The 21,694-nt window shown below is 39.1% G+C and overlaps 1 protein-coding gene across 3 annotated transcripts; it reads left to right on the forward strand.

Annotated features, from left to right (window-relative positions):
* The first annotated feature begins 360 nt into the window (after positions 1-360).
* enc1 (ectodermal-neural cortex 1) lies at positions 361-11,669 on the forward strand. Of its 3 annotated transcripts, none has more exons than XM_056746831.1 (4): positions 361-2,069; positions 2,498-2,797; positions 2,924-4,447; positions 8,398-11,669. In XM_056746831.1, exons 2-3 carry the CDS (start codon positions 2,504-2,506, stop codon positions 4,403-4,405), a joined length of 1,776 nt encoding a protein of 591 aa, XP_056602809.1. In that variant the 5' UTR covers positions 361-2,069; positions 2,498-2,503; the 3' UTR covers positions 4,406-4,447; positions 8,398-11,669. The 3 variants fall into 3 exon arrangements, with proteins under 3 accessions (XP_056602809.1, XP_056602806.1, XP_056602808.1); XM_056746830.1 differs by having other exon boundaries at positions 362-1,020; XM_056746828.1 differs by having other exon boundaries at positions 361-2,797.
* The last annotated feature ends 10,025 nt before the right edge of the window (positions 11,670-21,694 follow it).

Raw genomic sequence — 21,694 nt, forward strand, 5'->3', positions numbered from 1 at the left:
GCGGCGTCTATAGTACATACTACAAATACCCGTCAGTTCAGGACGTGCCGAATGAATTTCCACGTCACGGCAGAAGATGGCGCCCGCACTCTTTTCTAAGCACTCAGTTGCAGCACTTTATCATATGTATTATGTTTGTAATATTTTTATTCCCAAGAATTTAGCTCTTCGGTTTGGTTTTACCGAAATGCAAATCACCTGTAAATTATAATTTGAAAGTTTGGTGCATTATATTCAATAGGGGGCGACATTGCTCCATTGCTAACATTTCAACCATATTTCTTATGCTAGTGCATCTCAAACTAGTTATGAGGAACTATATGTAGTGGCTGACAATTACAAATCACAGCTTTCAGTTGATGATACAGCGTTTGCACTGCCGTTGTCACTAATTCAAACTGAAGATACATCTCGAAATAAATAAGGCTTAATTATTAAGGTATTACAATTAAAGCAGTAGTACTAAAATGTAATTACATATGAAGTGTATATGTAACCAACAAATGCTATTATTTTACATTACTTTAAAACTTAACACTCGTTGTGCAACCCGTTGCAAATAAATACAATCAATTTATTTTGTATAAGGAATTGTTCCTACCAACAAACCTCATCAGTCCATCTCCTCCTCCTTAAGAAGCTCCGCCTTTTTTCTCCTCCGCTTAAAGAGGTTCACTCGCCTCAACTGTTCAGAGTCAGACCCGCTCGAGCTCTGGCTGCTTCCATTCGATACATGCAAGTGTGTTTTGAAAATCATAGTCAGAAAAACACATGAACCTAAGTTGCTTTCTATCCAACTCAACAAACTTCTTGTCCGTATTTGTAGGGCAGTTTAATTCCGTGTAATCAACTGGATTAAATTAACCTGTTAGCGTTATTTGTTTTAAATTGTATCCTCGAGACATCGGGCGCTGCTGCGAGAGCGTCCAGCGCCGCCGGTGGTACTGTGGCTCTGTCCCCAGTTTGACATGATCGAGGGTTAAAGCAGACAGACCTGACGATCCCGTCGCTCCTGAACAGGTAACACATACAGTTTGTGTATTAAAATGTAAGTAATATTCTAATTGCACGTGCATTCTTTCGTCACCATGTGCATGTATATTTGATGAAGTGTATATTTTATTACATGGAAATAGATTTCGGTGGGGGTTTGTGTTTGTTTATGTTCACTAGCATTCGCGTCCTTCCAAAGGTTTTCCTACATTTTGTCGACATTTCTTTTTGATATCTCGAAGAACCGGTGAAAACGTTTTATGAGACTGTAGATTTATTGTCAGTAAACAAAACACATGTCTTTAGACACAGATGCTTCGCGTATAGTAGCCTACTTGATTTTACCTATTGTTTATAACATTACATAGTGTAATTACACACTACCGTATATTTTATTCACCATTATTGTAAACTTACAGCTATGTATATATATATGTATATATATGCAAATTTATTAATTTACACATTTAAAATGCTTATATTTGCAAAAAAGGTAGAGCATTGCATTACGCAAAGGTCACGTCTTTAATGCAGGAAAAAACACAAATGTATAAATTCAATGTTTTGGTTCAAGACATCTGCTAATTGTATGTTAATGCTATATTACAGAGCTGTGTTGCCCAATAATTAATAGCTAATGTCAGCACAGGGCTCCTGGCTTGTGTACTTCACAGCTGTGGCCCATTTAAATGCATTACCGGATCGCATCAGGTGTGATACATCACTATTGCTTGTGTGTACCTAATGTATTTATCCCGGTTCGGACCTGCGTTGTACCTCCGTACAACATTAGCAGAAACACAATTAAATTCTCCCTGGAGGGATGCTGACAGCCGGCAGGGACCGAAGGGGACGTGTATCGGTTACATGGAAATTCAGACTGATTGGATTTGAATGTGCACCATATAGGCGACCAGATGGTAGCCGATGACATTGACACACTTAGTGTTGACTCTGTGCCTGGTGCTCCACTCTTTGTTCATTTTCCACAGGCAATTGCGGCCAGGGCTGTTTACTTCTAAGTCTTTTCCTGCCGTTCCCCCCCTGCGTTTTTATCGGCCGCCTTTGAACACCTGGTAATGATTAGACTCCTTTGCAAATGTTCACATTCCATTCGGCTAGACATCAGAGAGGCTTCCAGCGGGTTTTATGTTGTGTTTGCAGAATTACATCATCTTCACTGCCTTATTGAGGTTTGGTGTGCTCCTCATGGATTTTTTTTGCTGATATTGATCAAATCGCTTTTCAGAGGGATGTCAGTCACATTCTGTGATAACAAATGACAAGCTGTTCAAAGCCCTTCAGCATCTAAATTCTCAAGAGGGTTTAGATGTGCTCTTTCACATTTCTACTACGATATAAATAATAGTCTGAATAAGTTGGCAGGCATTACCTGTGGGTGAATACCGTTTGCATTTTTTCATTAGCCAATGGAACAATCTGTGTGTCAGCTTTAACAATTGTATGCTTGTTTTCCTTGTTCATCTAATATATCTCTTTTCAGGATTCAATGAAAATGTCTGTCTGCATCCACGAGAACCGCAAGTCCCGTGCCAGCACGGGCTCTATGAACATCTATCTGTTCCACAAGTCCTCGTACGCTGATAGCGTGCTGATGCACCTGAATGCTCTACGCCAGCAGAGGCTCTTCACCGATGTTCTGCTACATGCCGGAAAACGTTCGTTCCCGTGCCACAGAGCCGTGCTGGCCGCATGCAGCCGCTACTTTGAGGCCATGTTCAGCGGAGGGCTGAGAGAGAGTCAAGACAGTGAAGTGGACTTTAGGGACTCCATTCATCCAGAGGTATTGTTACATTGTTTGCACTTTCTGTGATACCAATAACATATTAAACAGTTGTTGCGTTTAAATCAAAAAAGTTTGAAAAAAAAACAATTTCAATGCAATAAATTTTGTGTTGCGTTTGACTAGGTGTTGGAGCTCCTCTTGGATTATGCCTATTCATCAAGAGTCATTATAAATGAGGAGAATGCAGAGTCTCTTCTCGAGGCCGGTGACATGCTGGAGTTTCAGGACATCCGAGATGCCTGTGCTGAGTTTCTTGAGAAGAACCTCCACCCATCCAACTGTCTAGGCATGCTGCTGCTCTCAGATGCCCACCAGTGCACCCAGCTGTTTCATCTGTCCTGGAGCATGTGCCTCAGCAATTTTCCTGCTATCTGCAAGACCGAGGAGTTTCTCCAGCTGCCCAAGGACATGCTAGTCCAGTTGCTGGCACACGAGGAGCTTGAAACCGAAGACGAACGTGTGGTCTATGAATCGGCGCTCAACTGGATAAACTACGACCTTGAAAGAAGGCACTGTCAACTCCCTGAGCTGTTGCGTACTGTGCGTCTGGCTCTCCTGCCTGCCATCTTTCTAATGGAGAATGTCTCCACAGAGGAGCTTATCATAGCCCAAGTCAATAGCAAGGAGCTGGTGGATGAGGCTATCAGATGCAAACTGCGCATCTTGCAGAACGATGGCGTCGTCAACAGTCCCTGTGCCCGTCCACGCAAAACCAGCCATGCCCTTTTCCTGCTCGGTGGCCCCACGTTTATGTGTGACAAGCTTTACTTGGTGGACCAGAAGGCCAAAGAGATCATTCCAAAGGCAGATATCCCCAGTCCACGCAAGGAGTTCAGCGCCTGCGCAATTGGCTGCAAAGTGTACGTGACTGGTGGCAGAGGCTCAGAGAACGGCGTGTCTAAGGACGTTTGGGTGTATGACACACTACACGAGGAATGGTCCAAAGCAGCTCCCATGCTCATAGCACGTTTTGGGCACGGATCGGCCGAGTTGCGCCACTGCTTGTATGTTGTCGGCGGTCACACAGCTGGTACTGGCTGCCTGCCTGCTTCACCATCTGTGTCCTTGAAGCAGGTCGAGCAGTTCGACCCGGTTGCGAACAAGTGGAGTATGGTGGCCCCGCTACGAGAGGGGGTCAGCAATGCCGCAGTTGTCAGCGTAAAGCTCAAGTTGTTCGCCTTCGGAGGAACGAGTGTAGCCCATGACAAGCTTCCCAAGGTTCAGTGCTACGACCCTGCAGAAAATCGGTGGATGGTCCCGGCTTCCTGCCCGCAACCGTGGCGCTACACTGCAGCTGCTGTTCTCGGCAACCAGATCTTTGTAATGGGCGGTGACACTGAATTCTCAGCTTGCTCTGCCTATAAGTTCAGCAGTGAGACTTATCAGTGGACTAAGGTGGGAGACGTTACGGCAAAGCGAATGAGCTGCCAGGCGGTGGCTTCAGGGAACAAACTGTATGTAGTGGGCGGTTACTTTGGTACACAGCGCTGTAAAACGCTAGACTGCTACGACCCCACGTTGGACGCCTGGAACAGCATAACTACCGTACCTTATTCATTAATTCCCACTGCCTTTGTCAGCACTTGGAAGCACCTCCCAGCCTGATGCAAGTCTGTTGTCCCCTCTGTGTCCCTACTATTTCAAAAGGTAGGTCAGAATATCAAAAACCGGTATTATCAGATCTGGTCCATTTTGAGAGAATTCTGCCTTAAGTAATAGTTTACCCCAAAATGAAAATTTTGTCATAATTTACTCATCCTCATGTAATTACAAACCTGCATGACTGACTGAAGTTAGCAGAACACAAAAGAAGATATTTGGAAGATTAATGGTGTTCAAACAATGTGGGACCCCTTCTATTTCATGGACACAAATTCACAGACATTTCTCAAAATATCACAGATGAAAGAGTCATACACAGGTTTTGAATGGTCATATCAGACTGAATGTTCATGAGATGCATCAAGCATCTCTTAGTTGAGGTCATCAAGCTGTTAGATTATAATTATTGCAAATTGTCTGTTTTCACAAAATTTCCATCATAACTTAAGTTTCAAATTAGATGAATTCCTTTGCCCTTTTGTATGCTTATTGCTTATTGGAAGTGTCCAATGTGGAGTTACTTAGATCCCCTTGTTGCACACTGTATTTGGCATGTAGATTTTATTTATTCCTTTTATGGCCTTCCTGTGCATCCAATGATGAAGAATTGTTTTAAAATCAGTGGCAAATTAAGTATTGACGAGCAATTACATTGTCTTTGTCAGTCAGAGAGGAAAGGCAGCATTTCCTTGAATAACAACCAGGTTAGCTCATATGAATAGTCTGATTTCACATCCATCAATTTTCGAATGCTTTTCTGCATTCTCTCAAGTCCCTTGTGTGATGGTATACATCCTCTTCTAGTTTTCGCCTCTCAGGAGTCGGTTCTGTTGCGTAGATGTTTCCAAAAATGCAACAATTCCCTTTAATCAATAACACAGAGCTTTCAAATCTGACATATTTATGGTTGCTTTATAATGGGTTGCTACAGTTGACTTGTCTCCTGAGGCCAGTTCAACAAAGATGGTTGTGCAGAGCCCAGAAAAATACTGGCTATTAAGCATTAAGCCATGCCCAGTCTCCGACAAAACAGACTCTGGTCACAGCAGGACTGCAATGGAAAAGGGCATCAGGCCGTCCAGTATCTACGGCTTAGCAGTGATACGCCCTGTGATGCTGTGTGTCTGGCCTGGCTGATACGGGGCTCTGCTGTATCTCTCCAGAATGGGAGAGAAAAAAGAAGGAGTGTGGCATCTTTGGAGAATTCAAAGCCATGGTCTTTAAGCCATAGATTCGGCTGTCAGAAGAGATTCACACACACCTGCCAGAAGTGCAGTGCTAAAGGCAACACCTGAATTTCAATCTATGTGTGGGCACATGCAAATGTTAAAATTTAGATTCAACGAAACGTGTGGGTGTATATGTGTTTTGGGGAGCTGGCTTGCGGTAGGGCTGAATGAGTTATGAGTGTGCAGTAAGGGGCGTTGCACAGAGGGTAATTGAAGCAGAATAGAAGACTTTTATTGTTCCTGAGGGGATATTTGACTTGGGATGAGGAAGAAGGGAAGATAGGGAGGGCAAGGGAAGCATGCTGACAACATGCAGTATGATAGCAGGAAGTCAGAAAATGACAGTACCTGTGATTGGTGTGATTTGGTTTAATGGTGAGTAGATGGTGGAAAACACCGGTAACATTGAGACTGTCATGTCGGGTAATGCTCGTATCAAATAAAAACTGTTCAATTAAGTATGGTGCAGACAAGACAGGGCATGCTTTTTTGAAACGCATGTTGATTTAAACACCATGTCTGGTAAAACATAACAGGACTGAAAAGATTCATGGCTGTAGTGGAAGATCAGAGCTTAGGGCAAAGCTCTGTTGTTGCTGATTCAAATGTTTTTTGAGAAATTCTGGCTTTACTCAACAAATTGCCTAACTTGAGTAAAACACACATAAGTGAAGAGATGATCTAATACTGAGCCAGAGTTGTTTCTTCCATACACCACATAAGTGTGGTTTATCATGTTTTACAACGTACTGAAATCCTTACAGCTTGGTTTGAGTTTGGGTGCCAAGCAAAATTCAAGTGGCATTGTACATATGCTGTGGGTGTTCAGAGGAAAGATGGTTAGAGGACAAACAAGCAATTAGAGATGTAGAAAGAGGCAGCGGATTATAGTAACGTGTAATAGACATTGTCTGTAATATTAAACATCACTGCCTGATATTTTTGGAAGACAGTTCTTTAGCACAAAACAACACACAAAACTAGGAAAGTCAACATTTAAAGCGGAGACTTGAGTCATTGTCTCTTCTGCTCGAGAGCTTGTTGAAAGAGCAATCTACAATAGAAAGGTTTAGATATTAATATTTAATACATCCATTAACATCTTCCTCTAGGGCGGGTCATCATTTTAACTGTAGAAGAAATGGCACAAATAGGGCAAACCAAATCTTACTTGATGTAGTTGGTAGGATGGTAGACTAAACAAGATATACCAATTTTAATCCTCCAAAATCCGGTTTCAAAACCTCGGTATGTATGTGTAATGCCGCCCACCTCGACCGTTAATTTCAAAGTGGTGGTCCTTCCTTTGTTCACCCAGACATTCCTATGCATTTAAAAGACCATGAAGTGTTCTAAGCAAGCTTCCTCCCTTCTAACAATGAAAAGTTTCACTGCTGACCAGAGGAGTGGGAGGAGACAAAGACACAGATGGGGGAGGAATGGATAAGGGAGGGTAAACAAGGATTTGCAGTCTCGCTCTTTCCACGCGGCTGTCTTTTCTCACACTCAAACTCCTGATCTCTCATTCCTCATGGGGATGAATCTGGCTACAGATGTTTCCTCTTTCCTTACTTGTTTTTTGTTCCTTTTTCTATGTTTTTGGGACAAATGTGCTGTTGAACTCTGAAATGGTTCAGTGATGTTTTCCACATATGAGGTGTATCATGAGCATCTGTATTTCCTGTCTGGCAACTTTGAAGCCAAATTACAGCAAAGGTATAGGATTTTTTTACCAAACCGTATGCCTCAGTCTTAATCTTATATTGTTTCTAATTCCCTTGAATGGCTTAAAGAGACATTATAAAGCACAAAGTTGTATCATGGTGTGTGTGTGTGTGTGTGTGTGTTTGTGTACGACAGGCTTGGATGTGGAGGGAGGTCATTAGTTTAAGCTGTGTTCATTCACCGTCAGCTCCATGCTGCTTTATATTGACTTCCATGGTTCACCGAACATTTTGTCTTCAAAGGGAGCTCTGTAGTATCTATACCCAACCGACTCTTAGATCAGTGAAGGGTTAGATTCAGCATTGTCTTTGTAGAGTCATGTATGAGTGGATTTTAATCAATAAGGGTTTTGTTCATATTTACAGCGCTCTATTGCCCTTTCAGGCATTTTGAATCAACTGTACGCACAAATCCTATGAAAAGTATCTAGAGGATGGATGCAGACAACTTGTTTTATGATTTTACTGTAATTCAAGCGAAAGGCTTTGAAAGAGAGATAAGCTATGAGTTCAAAATGGATATTGGACTTTGGTGAAGCTTCGGGTTTAGTTAAGGATGATATAAAATCATGTTTAATATTACAATGGACAGATGTTTTAGCTGCATTACATTACGTCTTGTTTCCTAAAGGTTTTGCAGTTTTTTGTATTTACATTGTTATTTCCTAGTAACTTCACAGAGTGCAATGCAGTGTTAAGAAATGCAGACTTGTAATTGTGTGATGTTTCTGACATGTCTGCTCTTGGTGTGAGGGTCTGACCCGTTGTCTTTTATTAACCCTCAAGAGAAAAGGAAAAGAGCAGGACCAAATGGTCTGGGTTGAATTTGTGAGACTTGTTTTTCTGAAGTGCATTTTGCGTTGAAATGATTTTGGATGTGGGTGTAGTTGTTTGGGGGACTTGAGAGAAGATTTGTGAATGTTTATAGTTCTTGGTTTAATTGCAGGTCTAAATGTTATTTAGCTTTCAACATACCATAATAAAGAAAATAGCTTCAGTGTTTTAATGTTAAATCGATGACTATTGTGTTCTTTCTCCACAGAGTTTCTTGAATACCTGGGTCGTATTGTCTACTGGATTCCAACTGTGAAGAAGTCCTTTAACCGTCCTGTGCAATTTTATCAAGACATTTTTACTCAAACAGTGATGTATACATACGTCCAGTCACAACAAAGCTTTTTCAACTACAAATTCACCAAAATCTTTCCTGCTTCGGAAGCAGCGTGCATTCGTTTTGTGGAGAACACAGGCTTCACCTTGAAAACCAAAAGAACTGCGTTGCATCTCAGCATAACCAGCGTGTTCATCACACTTGGCCCCCATATTTGTGTATTTTCACTGTTTTTGTACAATGTTGATGCAAGCTACAATAGACTCGAATGCCTGTCTCGATCGTATACTGCATGATGGACGGTTGGAATGCTTTTGGGAGATCGAGAATATCAACGCATGATTGCAAATATTAAGACTGGAAGATGAACAACGTCCCCTTTCTCCTGGACAATTACCTCACTTGCTGATGTGTCTACCTTCTCTTCCCCACCACAGTTTTAAAAATTGATTCTGCTCAAAATAAAATGCCGAGGCATAATATGAACCTTTACTGGACTGTGTTGAATTTCAGATTAAGCTGAATGAAAGATGATCAAGCCTTTTTTATTACAGATCTGTTCTTCACGCCTCTGAATGCTGCGATCTTCTTGTTGAACAGACCTTAGCAGCTTGGTGTGAAAATGTACATGGGTCCAAAGGTTCATCCACCAGCTGTGTTTATGTGACTAAGTGGGTGTGAGAGGCATGTCCTGGCATGTTAGTCTGAGTAAGGACCCTTTTGACCCCACTGAGCCCCTTCCTACAACTACCCATCACCCACTACAGTAAAGCCTGACAAACAGCATGAGCATACCCCCCGAGAACAACAAAATAACAGTAGATTCTGATGACTGATGGACTTGAGTTTCTCCAGTCGCTCAAGACACTTTTGCTTTGCCTGTTCTATTCTAAGCATATGCGGTCACAGCAAACGTGAACGACAGAAGGAGAGAAAAAGAGGTGAGAGTCATTTCGTCACCTTGCGAAGGAATGCAGTCTCTATGGCAAAGTCAACGAAAAAACTGTAAATTTAAAAAAAGGATAACGTGCAAGAAGAAACTGGTTGTCTTAAAATATTTCAGTGTCTGTAATTAGTCGTAATTTATGATTTTTATGCTTTTGTTTGAATCATTGTGTACGAACAATATTTTTTGGTATTTATTGTTTTTTCTGCTTGCGTACATGTTTGGATGTAGCAAAGATAGCAGGTTTTTGTATTGCGCATGGCTCGAAATGCTCTATTCCCGCTGCTCTTTTGCACATTTGCGTGAGGTGATTTTGACTGGGCGGGTGGAATTTGTAGCGCTCATCTGAACAAATCCAAGGAGGCTTGGGGGTCATAGGTTATTGACAGGATAAGAATGGGCCGAATGACATCACTGGTTCAGATTACCCAGGGTGCAGTGGATGGGAGTTATAAAGGGATTGTTCAGACAGCTTTGTCGACGAGATATTTAGGAATTTACTATTTCTGAACTCTAGACATTTGAATACAGCCCAGATGATTCTAATGTGTCAAAATTGATTTACACTTTACCCTGTTCTGGTAGTGTATTGAAACATTATATTTGTAAAAGTAGACAATGGATTTAAGTTAGTTTTTTAGTTAGTTTTTTACGTGTACTGTCCCTATCCCCAACCTCTAAATATTATTATAGCTTGTTGTCCATTACAAGAGGTTTTGACTAGTGCCCAATGCCAAACTCCATAATGGAACCCCTTTAACCCTGCTATGTGTTAATCACAGTCAATACCAAAACTCTAACTGACCCAGGGTCTCTGGGTTGTAAGCGCCTGTAAAGCTATCAAAGGAATGTGGCATCCGCAGCTGCTCCCAGAACAGCTGGTACTGTCACCGGCATGTCGTAAGTTTGACTGTCCCTCACATTTTAGCGTAGCATTAAAGGGCTAGTTTGTCCAAAAAAAAATGGGTCATTTATTCCCCCTCATGTCATTCGAAACCTGTGGAAGTCAATGTGGCCCAATGTAGTTTGGTTTCTTTTGTGTTTTGCAGCAGAAAGAACGTCATACAGGTTTGGAATGACAAGAAATTGAGTAATTGATGAAAGGATTTATTGTTATACGAACTGTCCATTTAATAGCAGCCATCTTGCTGAATATGGGTTGATGTTTAATAACAGAAGATAGTTCTGCAGTGCTTGGTTTTGTTGCAGCTTCCACCTATTACAGTCTACAGCTATATGCTGTTAAATTGTGGTACATTTAATAATGATGATGACTACATTTGTATTATGACTAAGGTGCATCGCAAAGGTTCCGAAATACAGTTTTAAAGCGATGGCTACATAAGGGCAAAGACCACAGTGCTTTCACAGCAGTGCCAAACACACTGTAGACTTTATCCGTCTGTTTCGATTATTTCAGAGCGATGCAAAGACAGCCAAGGTTTCAAGCAAGGATGAAAAACACCTCTAGCAAGTCGCTATGCTATAGCTGTTGTGACAGCACTGTTCTTAATATAGCTTTACATTAATGGACATTCCGAATGAAGTATTCTATGTTGTTCCATTGTACAATGACATACCGTGCAATCGCTATATATATTTAGTGTAACAGTTTTCTATTGGAAAGACCTGTTTACACACACAAAGAGAGAGAGAGAGAGATTACATTGAGGGTTCACATTCCTTGCACAACCTCCCCAGCAAAGTAGTTTCAGGAAATTCTAGCTTACTGGGTTCAGTTTTAGCCTTTAGGGGTCTTGCCATCCTTGACCCGCCCCCTTCCCCCGAAATACCTTTTCACAAACAAAGCACATGCTGACCTCCAACCAATCAGAACATGCTCTTACTCCCATTGCAAAGCACAGTTGCCACAGTGATGGTCAAAAATCATTGCACCCCTCTTCATCTCAACTGGTAATTTTCAAGTGTTTTGTTTTTCTTTTTCTCGCGCTCTAACTCTTATACCCTCCTTCCCTCTCTCCTGAACAAAAGTGAACAATTTGGAGGTGACTCACAGGTCCGTGTGCATTGAGAACACTCTTAAACGCTGTATGCCTTCACAAACAGAAGCATTGCTAAAACACTGTCAATGTTGGCTGTACTGTTGTTTCCGTGAATGTCTTTTTTCATTTCTTTATGTGTCGTATTATATTATGGTATTGTTGTTTTATCTCAACCACAGCGGTTAACATTATTTTGTACAAGTGATTTTTTTCACAATGTGAAATTCATGGCTAAATAAAGAGTTTTTCCTCTTGATCAATATTAAAGCATACTGTATTTTCTAACCTTACGTTCAGTTTTTTCCTAATCCGAACAAAAATAACCACATTCATGCTTTACAGTCCTAAAGTGTGTTTTTCTCGTTCATGTGAAAAATACAAAAATGTAAAATCTCTGCATGCCTTATTTTGATGTCAACCACATAAAAACAATTCTCACATATTTTTATATATCTGCAGCACTTGTCTGTATAAAGTATTAAGTGGGTGTGTTTTATTAATGATTAATGACCCTTATAAAGTACAGGAAAGGCTGAGATCATCCCTTCGCTCTGTGTGTCTGTCTGCGAGACACAGGAAGCAGCACCCTACGTGACCCAGAAGATACTTCCCTTTTTTCCAGTGTTGCTGTGGCAACCCTGACCATTATCAGCAAACTCCAGCAGCTGATGTTAAACATGAACATTTAAACGGACCTCATCACACACTTTCCCTTCAGACCTCTTTTTCCATTTTCTTCCTATGTTTAATAATACATAATTTACAGTTCTCTCTTTGGTTAATAAATTGCTTTCCCTTATTTAAGTTTTTTGAACATTCAGTGCCCTCATCTTTATCAAAGCAAACTTGCAGTCAGTAAAGATATACAAGTATACAGTGATGCAAACCTGCTCTTCCTGAGGACACAAGTATTTACATTCCTGTGATGAAGCAACCCTGTTCAGTAGGTTACAGTAAGACCCGTTTTTCAGGCTCTTGACACATAGCCAAGCACATTAGAACAAGATAAGAATGTGTTTAATTGCAAAGTTATAGGGTTCACACACAGATACTAATGTTTATACTGGATATTATTTTAATATCACACTGTAATATAGTCCAATAATTTATAATTGACAAGTTGGTGTTGATTAAATAAAAACAGATCGGCTCGCAAGCAAAAAGCACACTGGAGGGGTTATAATGTCTCTTCCTGTTGCCTGGCAACATGTCTATCAGTTGCATTGAGCTGGTTCATGCTCTGTTTTTACTGCCATCATAAGCCTCTTTGAGATGCCACACAGTCTCTAGTGCAATTATAGTTTTTGCTGTGAAATCTGATCCATTCAAGGTGAAGAGCAACCTGGACCCCAGCCAAGAGGTGACTCTAACTAAAGGAAAGCATATATTGCTGAATAAGGATTAAGAAAATGTGTCTGTAATTACCGGCAATAAAGGTACTGTATGTCTACACGTATTTTCATCTAATTCAGTTTCTGTAGTATTACGGGCTGCATAGGTCACAGCCAATAAGCTTGCAGAGCAGTTTCCAAACAAGTGATGTGACATTTACATATCTGTCATAATTTTATTTTTTATCTCTGTAACCTTTTGTTACTTGAATAACGATAATGTCATTTTCATAACATTTTATGCTGTAATATAACCACATAAATCTGAATCACCCAGCATTATACCTCCATTTTTATTACTTGTATAACACATTTTGCATGAACATTGTATAAATTGCATGAAAGCTTTATAACACTATAAATAAATCCAGATTTCAAGATGTTAAAATTTGACTTTTTAGCCTTTGACTGTTAAATAGCGCATCTAAACATGAAAGTTTATGTCTTCATTTACTGACCCCTAGGGAATCCAGATCAAAACTCACTGATGAAAAATCATAGAAAAGGTTATTTATTTGACCTACCTAACAATTTAAAGGATTAGTTCACCCAACACTTAAAATTCCTTCATCATCATGTCAATTAAAATTGTATAAGCGGTTTTACGGGCAACAACAGTGACAAATGTTGCTATGCATGAGCGCTTTTGTGGCCCAAACTTTTGCAAAGATTAGAGTCCCTGTAGATTATTTCTGAAAATAGCAAATAATAAGTCAATTACATAAACTTTACTTTAAAAGTATGTCTAGCCAGTACTATCTTGGGTTAGAAGAAGCGTTTCTTGGTTAAATATATATAAATAAATATATATGGAGCCGTCCCAGTGCTAAAATATGCCGGACATGCGGTGAGTGAAACTGATGTCTGTGTTTTGTTGACGCATAAATGAAGTCTTAATGTAATATTTTATGTTGAATTTTTATCTTTATCTTTGGGATTTAGCACCAGGATAAAACATTCCTATGATGTGACGTCTTGAATTGACGAGTCGTGTTTCGGTTATAAGGTTCACTAATGTACACTGAGACCACACACAAAACACACACGCACAATGTTTCTCCTTGAGCCCCTATATCTGTTAACAACCCCAAGAAAGGTTAGCAGGGTCCCGTTAGTTGCTCTCGGTGGTGCCTGTTTGTGATCAGGCCCACCTGTAGCGCATTAGCAAAGAGAAGGAAGAGAAAGTGACCATGTAAACATGCGATGGATGGAGAGAGAGGGCAGCAGAGGAGGGGTGAGTCTCAAGGGGCTTGTGATTCAGACCACACACAAAAGCCTGGAACCATCCGAGCCTGTTCCCTCTCTCATCCAGAGCCTGGCTGCTCTCTTTCACTAAGACCTTTTTGGATCAGTATTAAGGGGCTTGGCAGAGCTGAATATCCTCTCAACAGATTTTGCATATCTATTATTTGGTTAGGATTACCTTCCAGCCTCTGTCGTTATTATTCTGCGATTCTGAAACTATTTAGACATATTCAATCAATTTAAATGTAAAGTGTTATTTAGAGATTTAGCCTCAATTTAGATTTTTTTTGGTACATTTGTTTAATTTCTTAGTGCAAAACTTGCTGTGCCTACCTTTATAGCACCCTGGCTGAAGTCTCTGGTATTGTTTTAGGTGCACAAATATCTTTTTTCTTTTCTTTATCACTATAGACTGTTGTTTTCTTATTCTTTTTACACCATGTTGTTATTACTGCCTCTCGACCACACCGTGAACTGGAAACAGCTCATTATAGATCAAAACGCACTATCAGGCCGTCCATTAACTACACCACCTGCACGATAAAGGTTCCCTGAGAGCCTTTGATTCTGATAAACGTCACATTTAACGTCATTATTTTGTACTCAGCTACAGTTAGCTATTCATCAACTCTCAACACACTGCCAGGCCCCAAACCACAAAACACACAGATTTAGCAGTGTATTCCTTGTGTGCGTGTGGAGAACCAGAAAATGTTTCTCTGGGCCAGAAAAGCTGTCATAACAGGAAACCCCATTTAAAACAACAGACTTTTGCTTCATTGATTAACAATATCTGACATACACTCGATGAATATCCATTCTTGCCAGAAATTTTAATGAAGACAAGACAAATGTATCGTGTTTATTGGCCTTTAATTAAAGGAGAGAATGCTCAGGCTTCAATCGGCATGAGCGACTTCTCTCTTATTGGCATCGGCCATTCATGCTAAAACGCCGGTCTTTAACGAACTGGAAAAGTAATTACTGAGGAAGGGATGTTGTCAATATCAGCCTGCCCTGACCTGGACATATATTGACTGTTTGCTCCGTTGCTTTGATTAATTTATCATTAAATACTTGCCTAATGTGTGATTTAGAAGGAGGGCTGTGTGTCTTACATGACATAATCTGTTAAAACTGTTAATTTATTACGTTTATGAGCAGAAGTCATTGATCGTATCTACTTTTTAAACCTTTCATTATAATATCTCATTTTCCTTGTGTTCCGTCATCTCAAGCTACATAAGTCAGGTTATAGAAAGAATGTACAAAATAAATGATATACTGTTTCCATAAGATCTAGTGTGTGGAATGTTTAATATACATTATATTACAATTCTTGTACTTATACACTTGAAAAAATGTGTTACAAAAGGTTTTTCACAGCAATAATATAGAATAACTATTTTTGGTTGCCCAAAGAACACGTTTTTTCTCTTTTCCTCAACAACAAACCTTTTGGGTCCATGTATGGGTTTACTTGTATTCACTTATATCAGTTTTCAGAAGATGTTTTTGTTGATGTTACACACAATAGAAAATAAAACGCAAGAAAATTATATAGACGGTTCCAGCGGCAACAACATAAACAATATTTATGTGGCCCAAACTTATTTTCCGGTAGACATCCGCAAAGAATCAATAACTGTTGAGTTGTTTTATTTGACTTAAATACATTTAATATACAATAAAATATTAATATGAACTAATATTAAGATTGATTATTATTGTCAAATTACATAAATTAACAATGTATAACCCTAAGATATTGATTTTCATTAAAAACTATAAAGACAATATGTGTCTATAAGATTGGAATCAAACCATTGAAATTAATGTAATCTGATATACATCATCACTCTTCCCTACAGATATACTGATATTTTTATATATATCTACTTCCATTTGAAATTGAATACCCTTATTAAGTGTGTTTTTAAGTGCATGTGTGGGTGTGTGCAAGATGTAGAAAGAGACGGAACCAAGAGCTCACAACCGTAATACCTGCAATTGTAATGCCTTTTAGTACAACCCACCAATAACAGACTGTGTCCTTAATCTTAAAGGGCAGTCATTAAGGAAAAGCCGTCAATGTGACGCAGGAAGGTACAATAGCCACCAATAAAGAGGTAATGTAAAGCACACACCTACCCACAAGCACCCTCTGTGTCATCAGTTTGCATTGTCAATAGTCTGAAACACCAGAGGCTTTGGATTCGTCACTGGGATTGCGGTTTGATGTTTAGGGGCTACATCCCCTTTCATCAGTTAAACGAGCTGCTCCTTAATTAGACAGCACACGAGCAGATGGAGTGTGTGTTTGGGGAGTGGGAGGAGAAAGCCTGTTGAGTTTGTTATTAGTAAATGCAATCCTCTGGCTCTTTTGAACTGTCACATTTTATAAACAGTTTTGCGAATACTTTCCATGACACCACCCTCTTTAAGAAACACTACCGGTGTTCGGTTCAGTCTACTCGGTCTACATATAAATGTGAGGTGATGGTGAGTTGGTGTGTGGGAGTCCATGAGCCTTTTTTCTGTAACTCCCATGGTGGCTTATTAACTGTAGGCTACTGAGATGTTCTGCCAAGATTCTCAAGTGAATCTCTCCCGCACTGTCTCTCTCTCTTCCTTTCTCTCCTTTAATTTGTTTCTCTATTTCCCCATTTAAGGCTGAACAACTCTTTCTCTCCGTTTTCCTTTTGCCTGATCTTGCTGTTACTCGTGCAAGCTTGTCTGTAAAACAGATGAATTTTGAGGTGCTCTAGTTGGGAACACAACATACACCAACATACATTCTTAGAAAAAAAATTCTGAACAGTTATCGAATTTGTTGATTTTTAGACCACACGCACACACATGGCCCATGACATATGGAAGACATAAAAGGTAATTAGGGCACTTTAACCGGTCATGCCTACTGTTTAGATGCCTGCAAGTACATGTATACAAACACATGTTGGACACATTTTCACAACCATGGATTATAGCCTGGGTAAAGATGAAAGCATCTATTCGTCTGATGTCACAGCACATTAGAGTCTTTAGTACTTTTTTGGACCTTGACAACGACTATAACCATTATGTCTGTGAGGAGGCCTTGAAATCTCTCGGATGTCCCTAAAATGTCTTTATTTGTGTTCCGAAGACATACGCCTTGTCTGTGAAACCAGGCCCAATGTGTGCTTAAAAAGACTGTCAACCTGATCTCACAGGAATTCTTAACTATTTTCCTACTGTATGTTGCTAATTCGTATAAATTTGTTTGTTGTCAATCTTAAAAAAACGTACGATGACTAGAAAAACAGCAATACTTCAGCCCCATCCCTAGCCCGGCCCCTAAACCTGACGTCAGTGGCACGAAAGCAAATCATTCTAAAACGCACGAATGTGATCGTACAAATTCATATGAATTAGCCAAGTACAATAGTTTCATTTTTTTGTGAGATTGTGTTGAGATTGTTGTTGTATAGCAACAGTCAGTTGCATACATTTTTTTTGGTGTGTCTCAGGGTTACAGTGTTTTAAACAACATATTCAGAAACAAGATAAAGGTGAGCAAATACTCAAAAAGCTGTGGTTGAACAATTGCTGAACAACATTTGACTTATTTGTTTAGTAAACACAAGAGTAATTTAACAAAGGTTAAGGATGATGTATGTTCTGCACAAACAAATGTCTGCTGGGTGAGTCACTTAAGTGACTTGAAAAACAAAAGTATGAAAAAAACACACACTTCAATTTGACACTATGTATGGATTGTCAAGACTCAATATAAACAGTCTGGTGTCCCAGAAAACTGTAAACACACCACACTATTGACAAAGAACTCCAGGTTTCCAGTTCATAGATTTAGGCCAGTTGGTCACCTCAAATTGAAATAAATGTGACGTCTAGACTTATAAGTACATAAGTAAATATGAACTGTAAATGGTAGATGGTTGATTTTTTGGGCCGATTGTAGGTTTTGTGTCAAATTATAATTGGCAGAAAACAATTATGCCACAGATGGTCTTCTCATAATCTTAGGCTAATCTCTTATTATATTAGTAACCGTTCTGATGTAGGTCAATCCTTCGAAGACATTTGTGTGTGCCAAAGTAATGCGGTGTGTTAGGTCATTACAACATCTAAACTAAGTTTTATTTTTTGGGGGGTTTACATTGCACTGTCATGTGGCTATCCTTCTCTAGTATGTACTGTATGTAGCAAGGTATAGGTTAAATCTGAAAATAATAGTTTGATGTTGCATGTCTTTGAAATAGCTGTAACAATATTAACAAGGCAGGAAAAACGACAATGATTATATGTATTAACAGACAATTTAAATATACACTTATACAATATACAATAGGCAGAAATATACACTTCCTAGATGTTATATAGAGGAACAGGAGATAATGCTCTTTAAATGAGCACAAGCCTTTATTTCCCCTTAATATGAGCATTAGTAAAGGGAGATCTCATTTTACATATAGAATTAGATTTAAATGGACAATGAAAAGAAAGAGAGAGAGAGATTTCATATAGGCACTGGAAACACGCTTCTCTTTTCTCTAAAAGCTTCTAAGTTTGACGTTACCTTCACATTTCATTGTTTGATTCTGTCAAATGTCATTGTTTGTGAGTCAAATTTTTCAAGTACAGAAGCCTGTCACTGGAATAATGACTGAGGGTTCCTCAAATGTAATTTTTTATGCTTGTTTACCTCTCTAGACCAAATCCATCATAAAAGCGACACAAATCTGACATCAATATGATAATTCTACATTATGATAGGCTATGTTTTGAGTGATGAGTGTCAATGTCCTTTTATACAATGGTCTCTTTTCCCCATTTATATATTTACGCAAACACACGCACGCACACACACACACACACACATTGGTATTCATTATTACAAAGCCTTTCCATTGTTTTTATAGCTAATGATATTTACTGAGAAGCCCTTATCCATTCCCTAATATAAACCTTATGGAACATTTACATTAGTTTAGACAGTATTTCCTACATTGTGAGATGAAATTTCTACAGTTTAAATGCCAAAATGTACTTTAGCTGAACCACACATACACATAAAACACATCAACAGCGTGTTTTATTAATGTTTACTCAATAAACATTGACTTTCCTGTTATGGCTGTGCAGTTTATGAGCTGCTCATTCTCAGTTAAACTGTAAAATGTAAAAAAAAATGTAAATAAAGAATTTATTAAGTATACAAGGTATATCAATATGCAGACTATACAGTCAGAAACAGTGTGTCAATTACACATGTGGTGTATAAGGGTGTTTTCAATCTTTAAAAGAACCATACTTAAACCCCTTCAAGTGGACCAAGAGGTGGACCAAATGAAAGAGGACGGAGTTCTTTTTATGTTCACACTGTCTCTGTCCGTGAAAGAGGACTTGGATATTTTTTGGTCCACTTAACCAGTAATGGGGACTCAGATCTCTTTATGTTCATACTGTTTTTTGGGGACTGATCCTTAGGAACATTTACCATGGTTTTATTACAGTAAATATAGTATAAATGATAATATAGCAAACGTTAGCAGTTAATAAGAGTTTACTAAAACTACTGTATTAAAAACAGACAAATATGTGTAACGAATAAACATTTAGCTGCATTCAAGCCCAAGCCAGACAAATTTACACTCCTAGGGCCGGGCTTCAGGAAAGTTTTCAAGTCATAGTTAAAACGCGATCCAGACATCGTGCCTTTTTCACAGTGTCATGCTTAAGGCCATTGTCCCCACTTCCCCGCATGGCAGACCAGATCATGGATACATTGTTATGATGCAAGTGTTTTGAGTTAGGTAAAGCGTACACTCTCTCTGCACGAAAGAGTAATGTTACGTTTGGGATTTATTATGTTTTCAACTTCATGCGTGCGTTGCACAGACTCATGATATTAAAGTAACACAAGAGCAATTAACGAAAGGTGCTGAAGCTAAAGGAGGAATTTAAGCAGACTAATGCCCGTCATGCACTCAGGGCTTGAGCAACAAGTAAAAAATACTCAAAACATTTTTCAAGTCTAACGTAATAAAGAAATGAAACAAAATGTAATTAACCATTATAACAAAACTAAACCCGAAATCAAACTGTGTTCAGCGCCTGAACCATAGAGAACAAAAAATCCTTCACACATTTTTCTAAATAACTTCTTACAGAAACTTAACGGAATATGAATAATTGCCATTAAAAACGAACACTAAACTATTTTAATGACGGCAAAAAAACACTGGCTGTTGTAGCCAGACTTGGGATGAGAATTCTAATAAACTGTCAGACTAGGGCCGGCTTGAGCCTAAATTTGAGGCCCTGACAAGGCTCTACATTTGTATATGAGAGACAGATCTCTAGTGATCAGATTTAAAATGTGAGATGCTGTAAGGATTTATGCACTCCTCCGACGGACTTTATTTTATTTAATGCATCATTTACACATCAAATTAGCGCTTTACATCTTTAATATTTTTAAGAGCTTTAATGAGCTGTCGAAATTGAGAAATATGCGCTTTATTTACATGTGGATCTCTTTACGCGTGCACTGTACTTATCAGGAGAGAGAGAGAACCTAACAGGAACAGCAAGGGAGCCGATAGCAGTTTGTGTTCAAAATGCATGTTTTTGGCGAACCGTACAATAAGCCAAAAGCAAACCGTACACAGACCACCTCCTGATATGGTCTCGGTTCGGTTCCTTTTCAAGGTGTCTGAGATTGTTTGCAGTGTTCAAATATGGACCAAAAACCCAGCGAACCGTGCTCAGACCCCTGAAAAGGAGCAAGTGTGAAAATGCTTAAAGTTTAACTACCATATTTTACTTTTTATGATACTAATAGAATATATCTTCCCCTCTCTCTTTGTTCCTGTAACAGCAGCTCTGAAGGAACAACCAGTTTTCATAGGTCAACAGTATGAACATCTAATGTTCCTGTGCTAATGTTTTTATATGGTGATTTTTACTTTTTCTAGTCTCTGGAATTTTTTGTAATGGAATTTGACATTTAAACCAATGTGATCTGAGGGGAAATGCAGACATTAAATTGAGCTAATTAAGCGTGCAGGACAGAAAGAGAGCAAGGCATAGATAGACGGAGTGTGACGTCACTGAGCCAAATTAAATCCATTTCCTATCTCAAATGGTCCAATCACAGTGAAGACATTGCGCCTAAATGGAGCCTTTGTCTCTGACCTGAAAAATAAGTCCTCTCACTTGTTGGGGGTCACATTCCTGAAACTTATTTTTACCTTAAAGGGATAGTTCACCCAAAAAAATCTGTCTAGAGTTACTCTCAAGTTGTTCCCAACAAAGAGAAAGATATTTGGAAATTTATACAGATTTGGAACAATTCGAATTACTCTTTTAGAATTTAAATATAACCACCCCCAACACATCCATAGAATTAAACTGAACATTGAATTTGGTATTGTCAACATGCAGTGATGTAACTAAACCGCAATGTGTTGGCTTATTATGTTTGTCTCTTTCAATCTATTCCTTTAAGATTTTAATGACTGGTGTCTGTGTCGTAATGCTCATATTTGTTCGAAACATTTTCATATGGCTTCTTTTAAAAAGGGTGAGGTAACGGCAAGCTTTTATAAGTGCTAACAACAGACAATCCCAGACCC

Source organism: Triplophysa dalaica, chromosome 4 (assembly GCF_015846415.1).
Source record: "Triplophysa dalaica isolate WHDGS20190420 chromosome 4, ASM1584641v1, whole genome shotgun sequence".
Classification (NCBI taxonomy): Eukaryota; Metazoa; Chordata; class Actinopteri; order Cypriniformes; family Nemacheilidae; genus Triplophysa; species Triplophysa dalaica.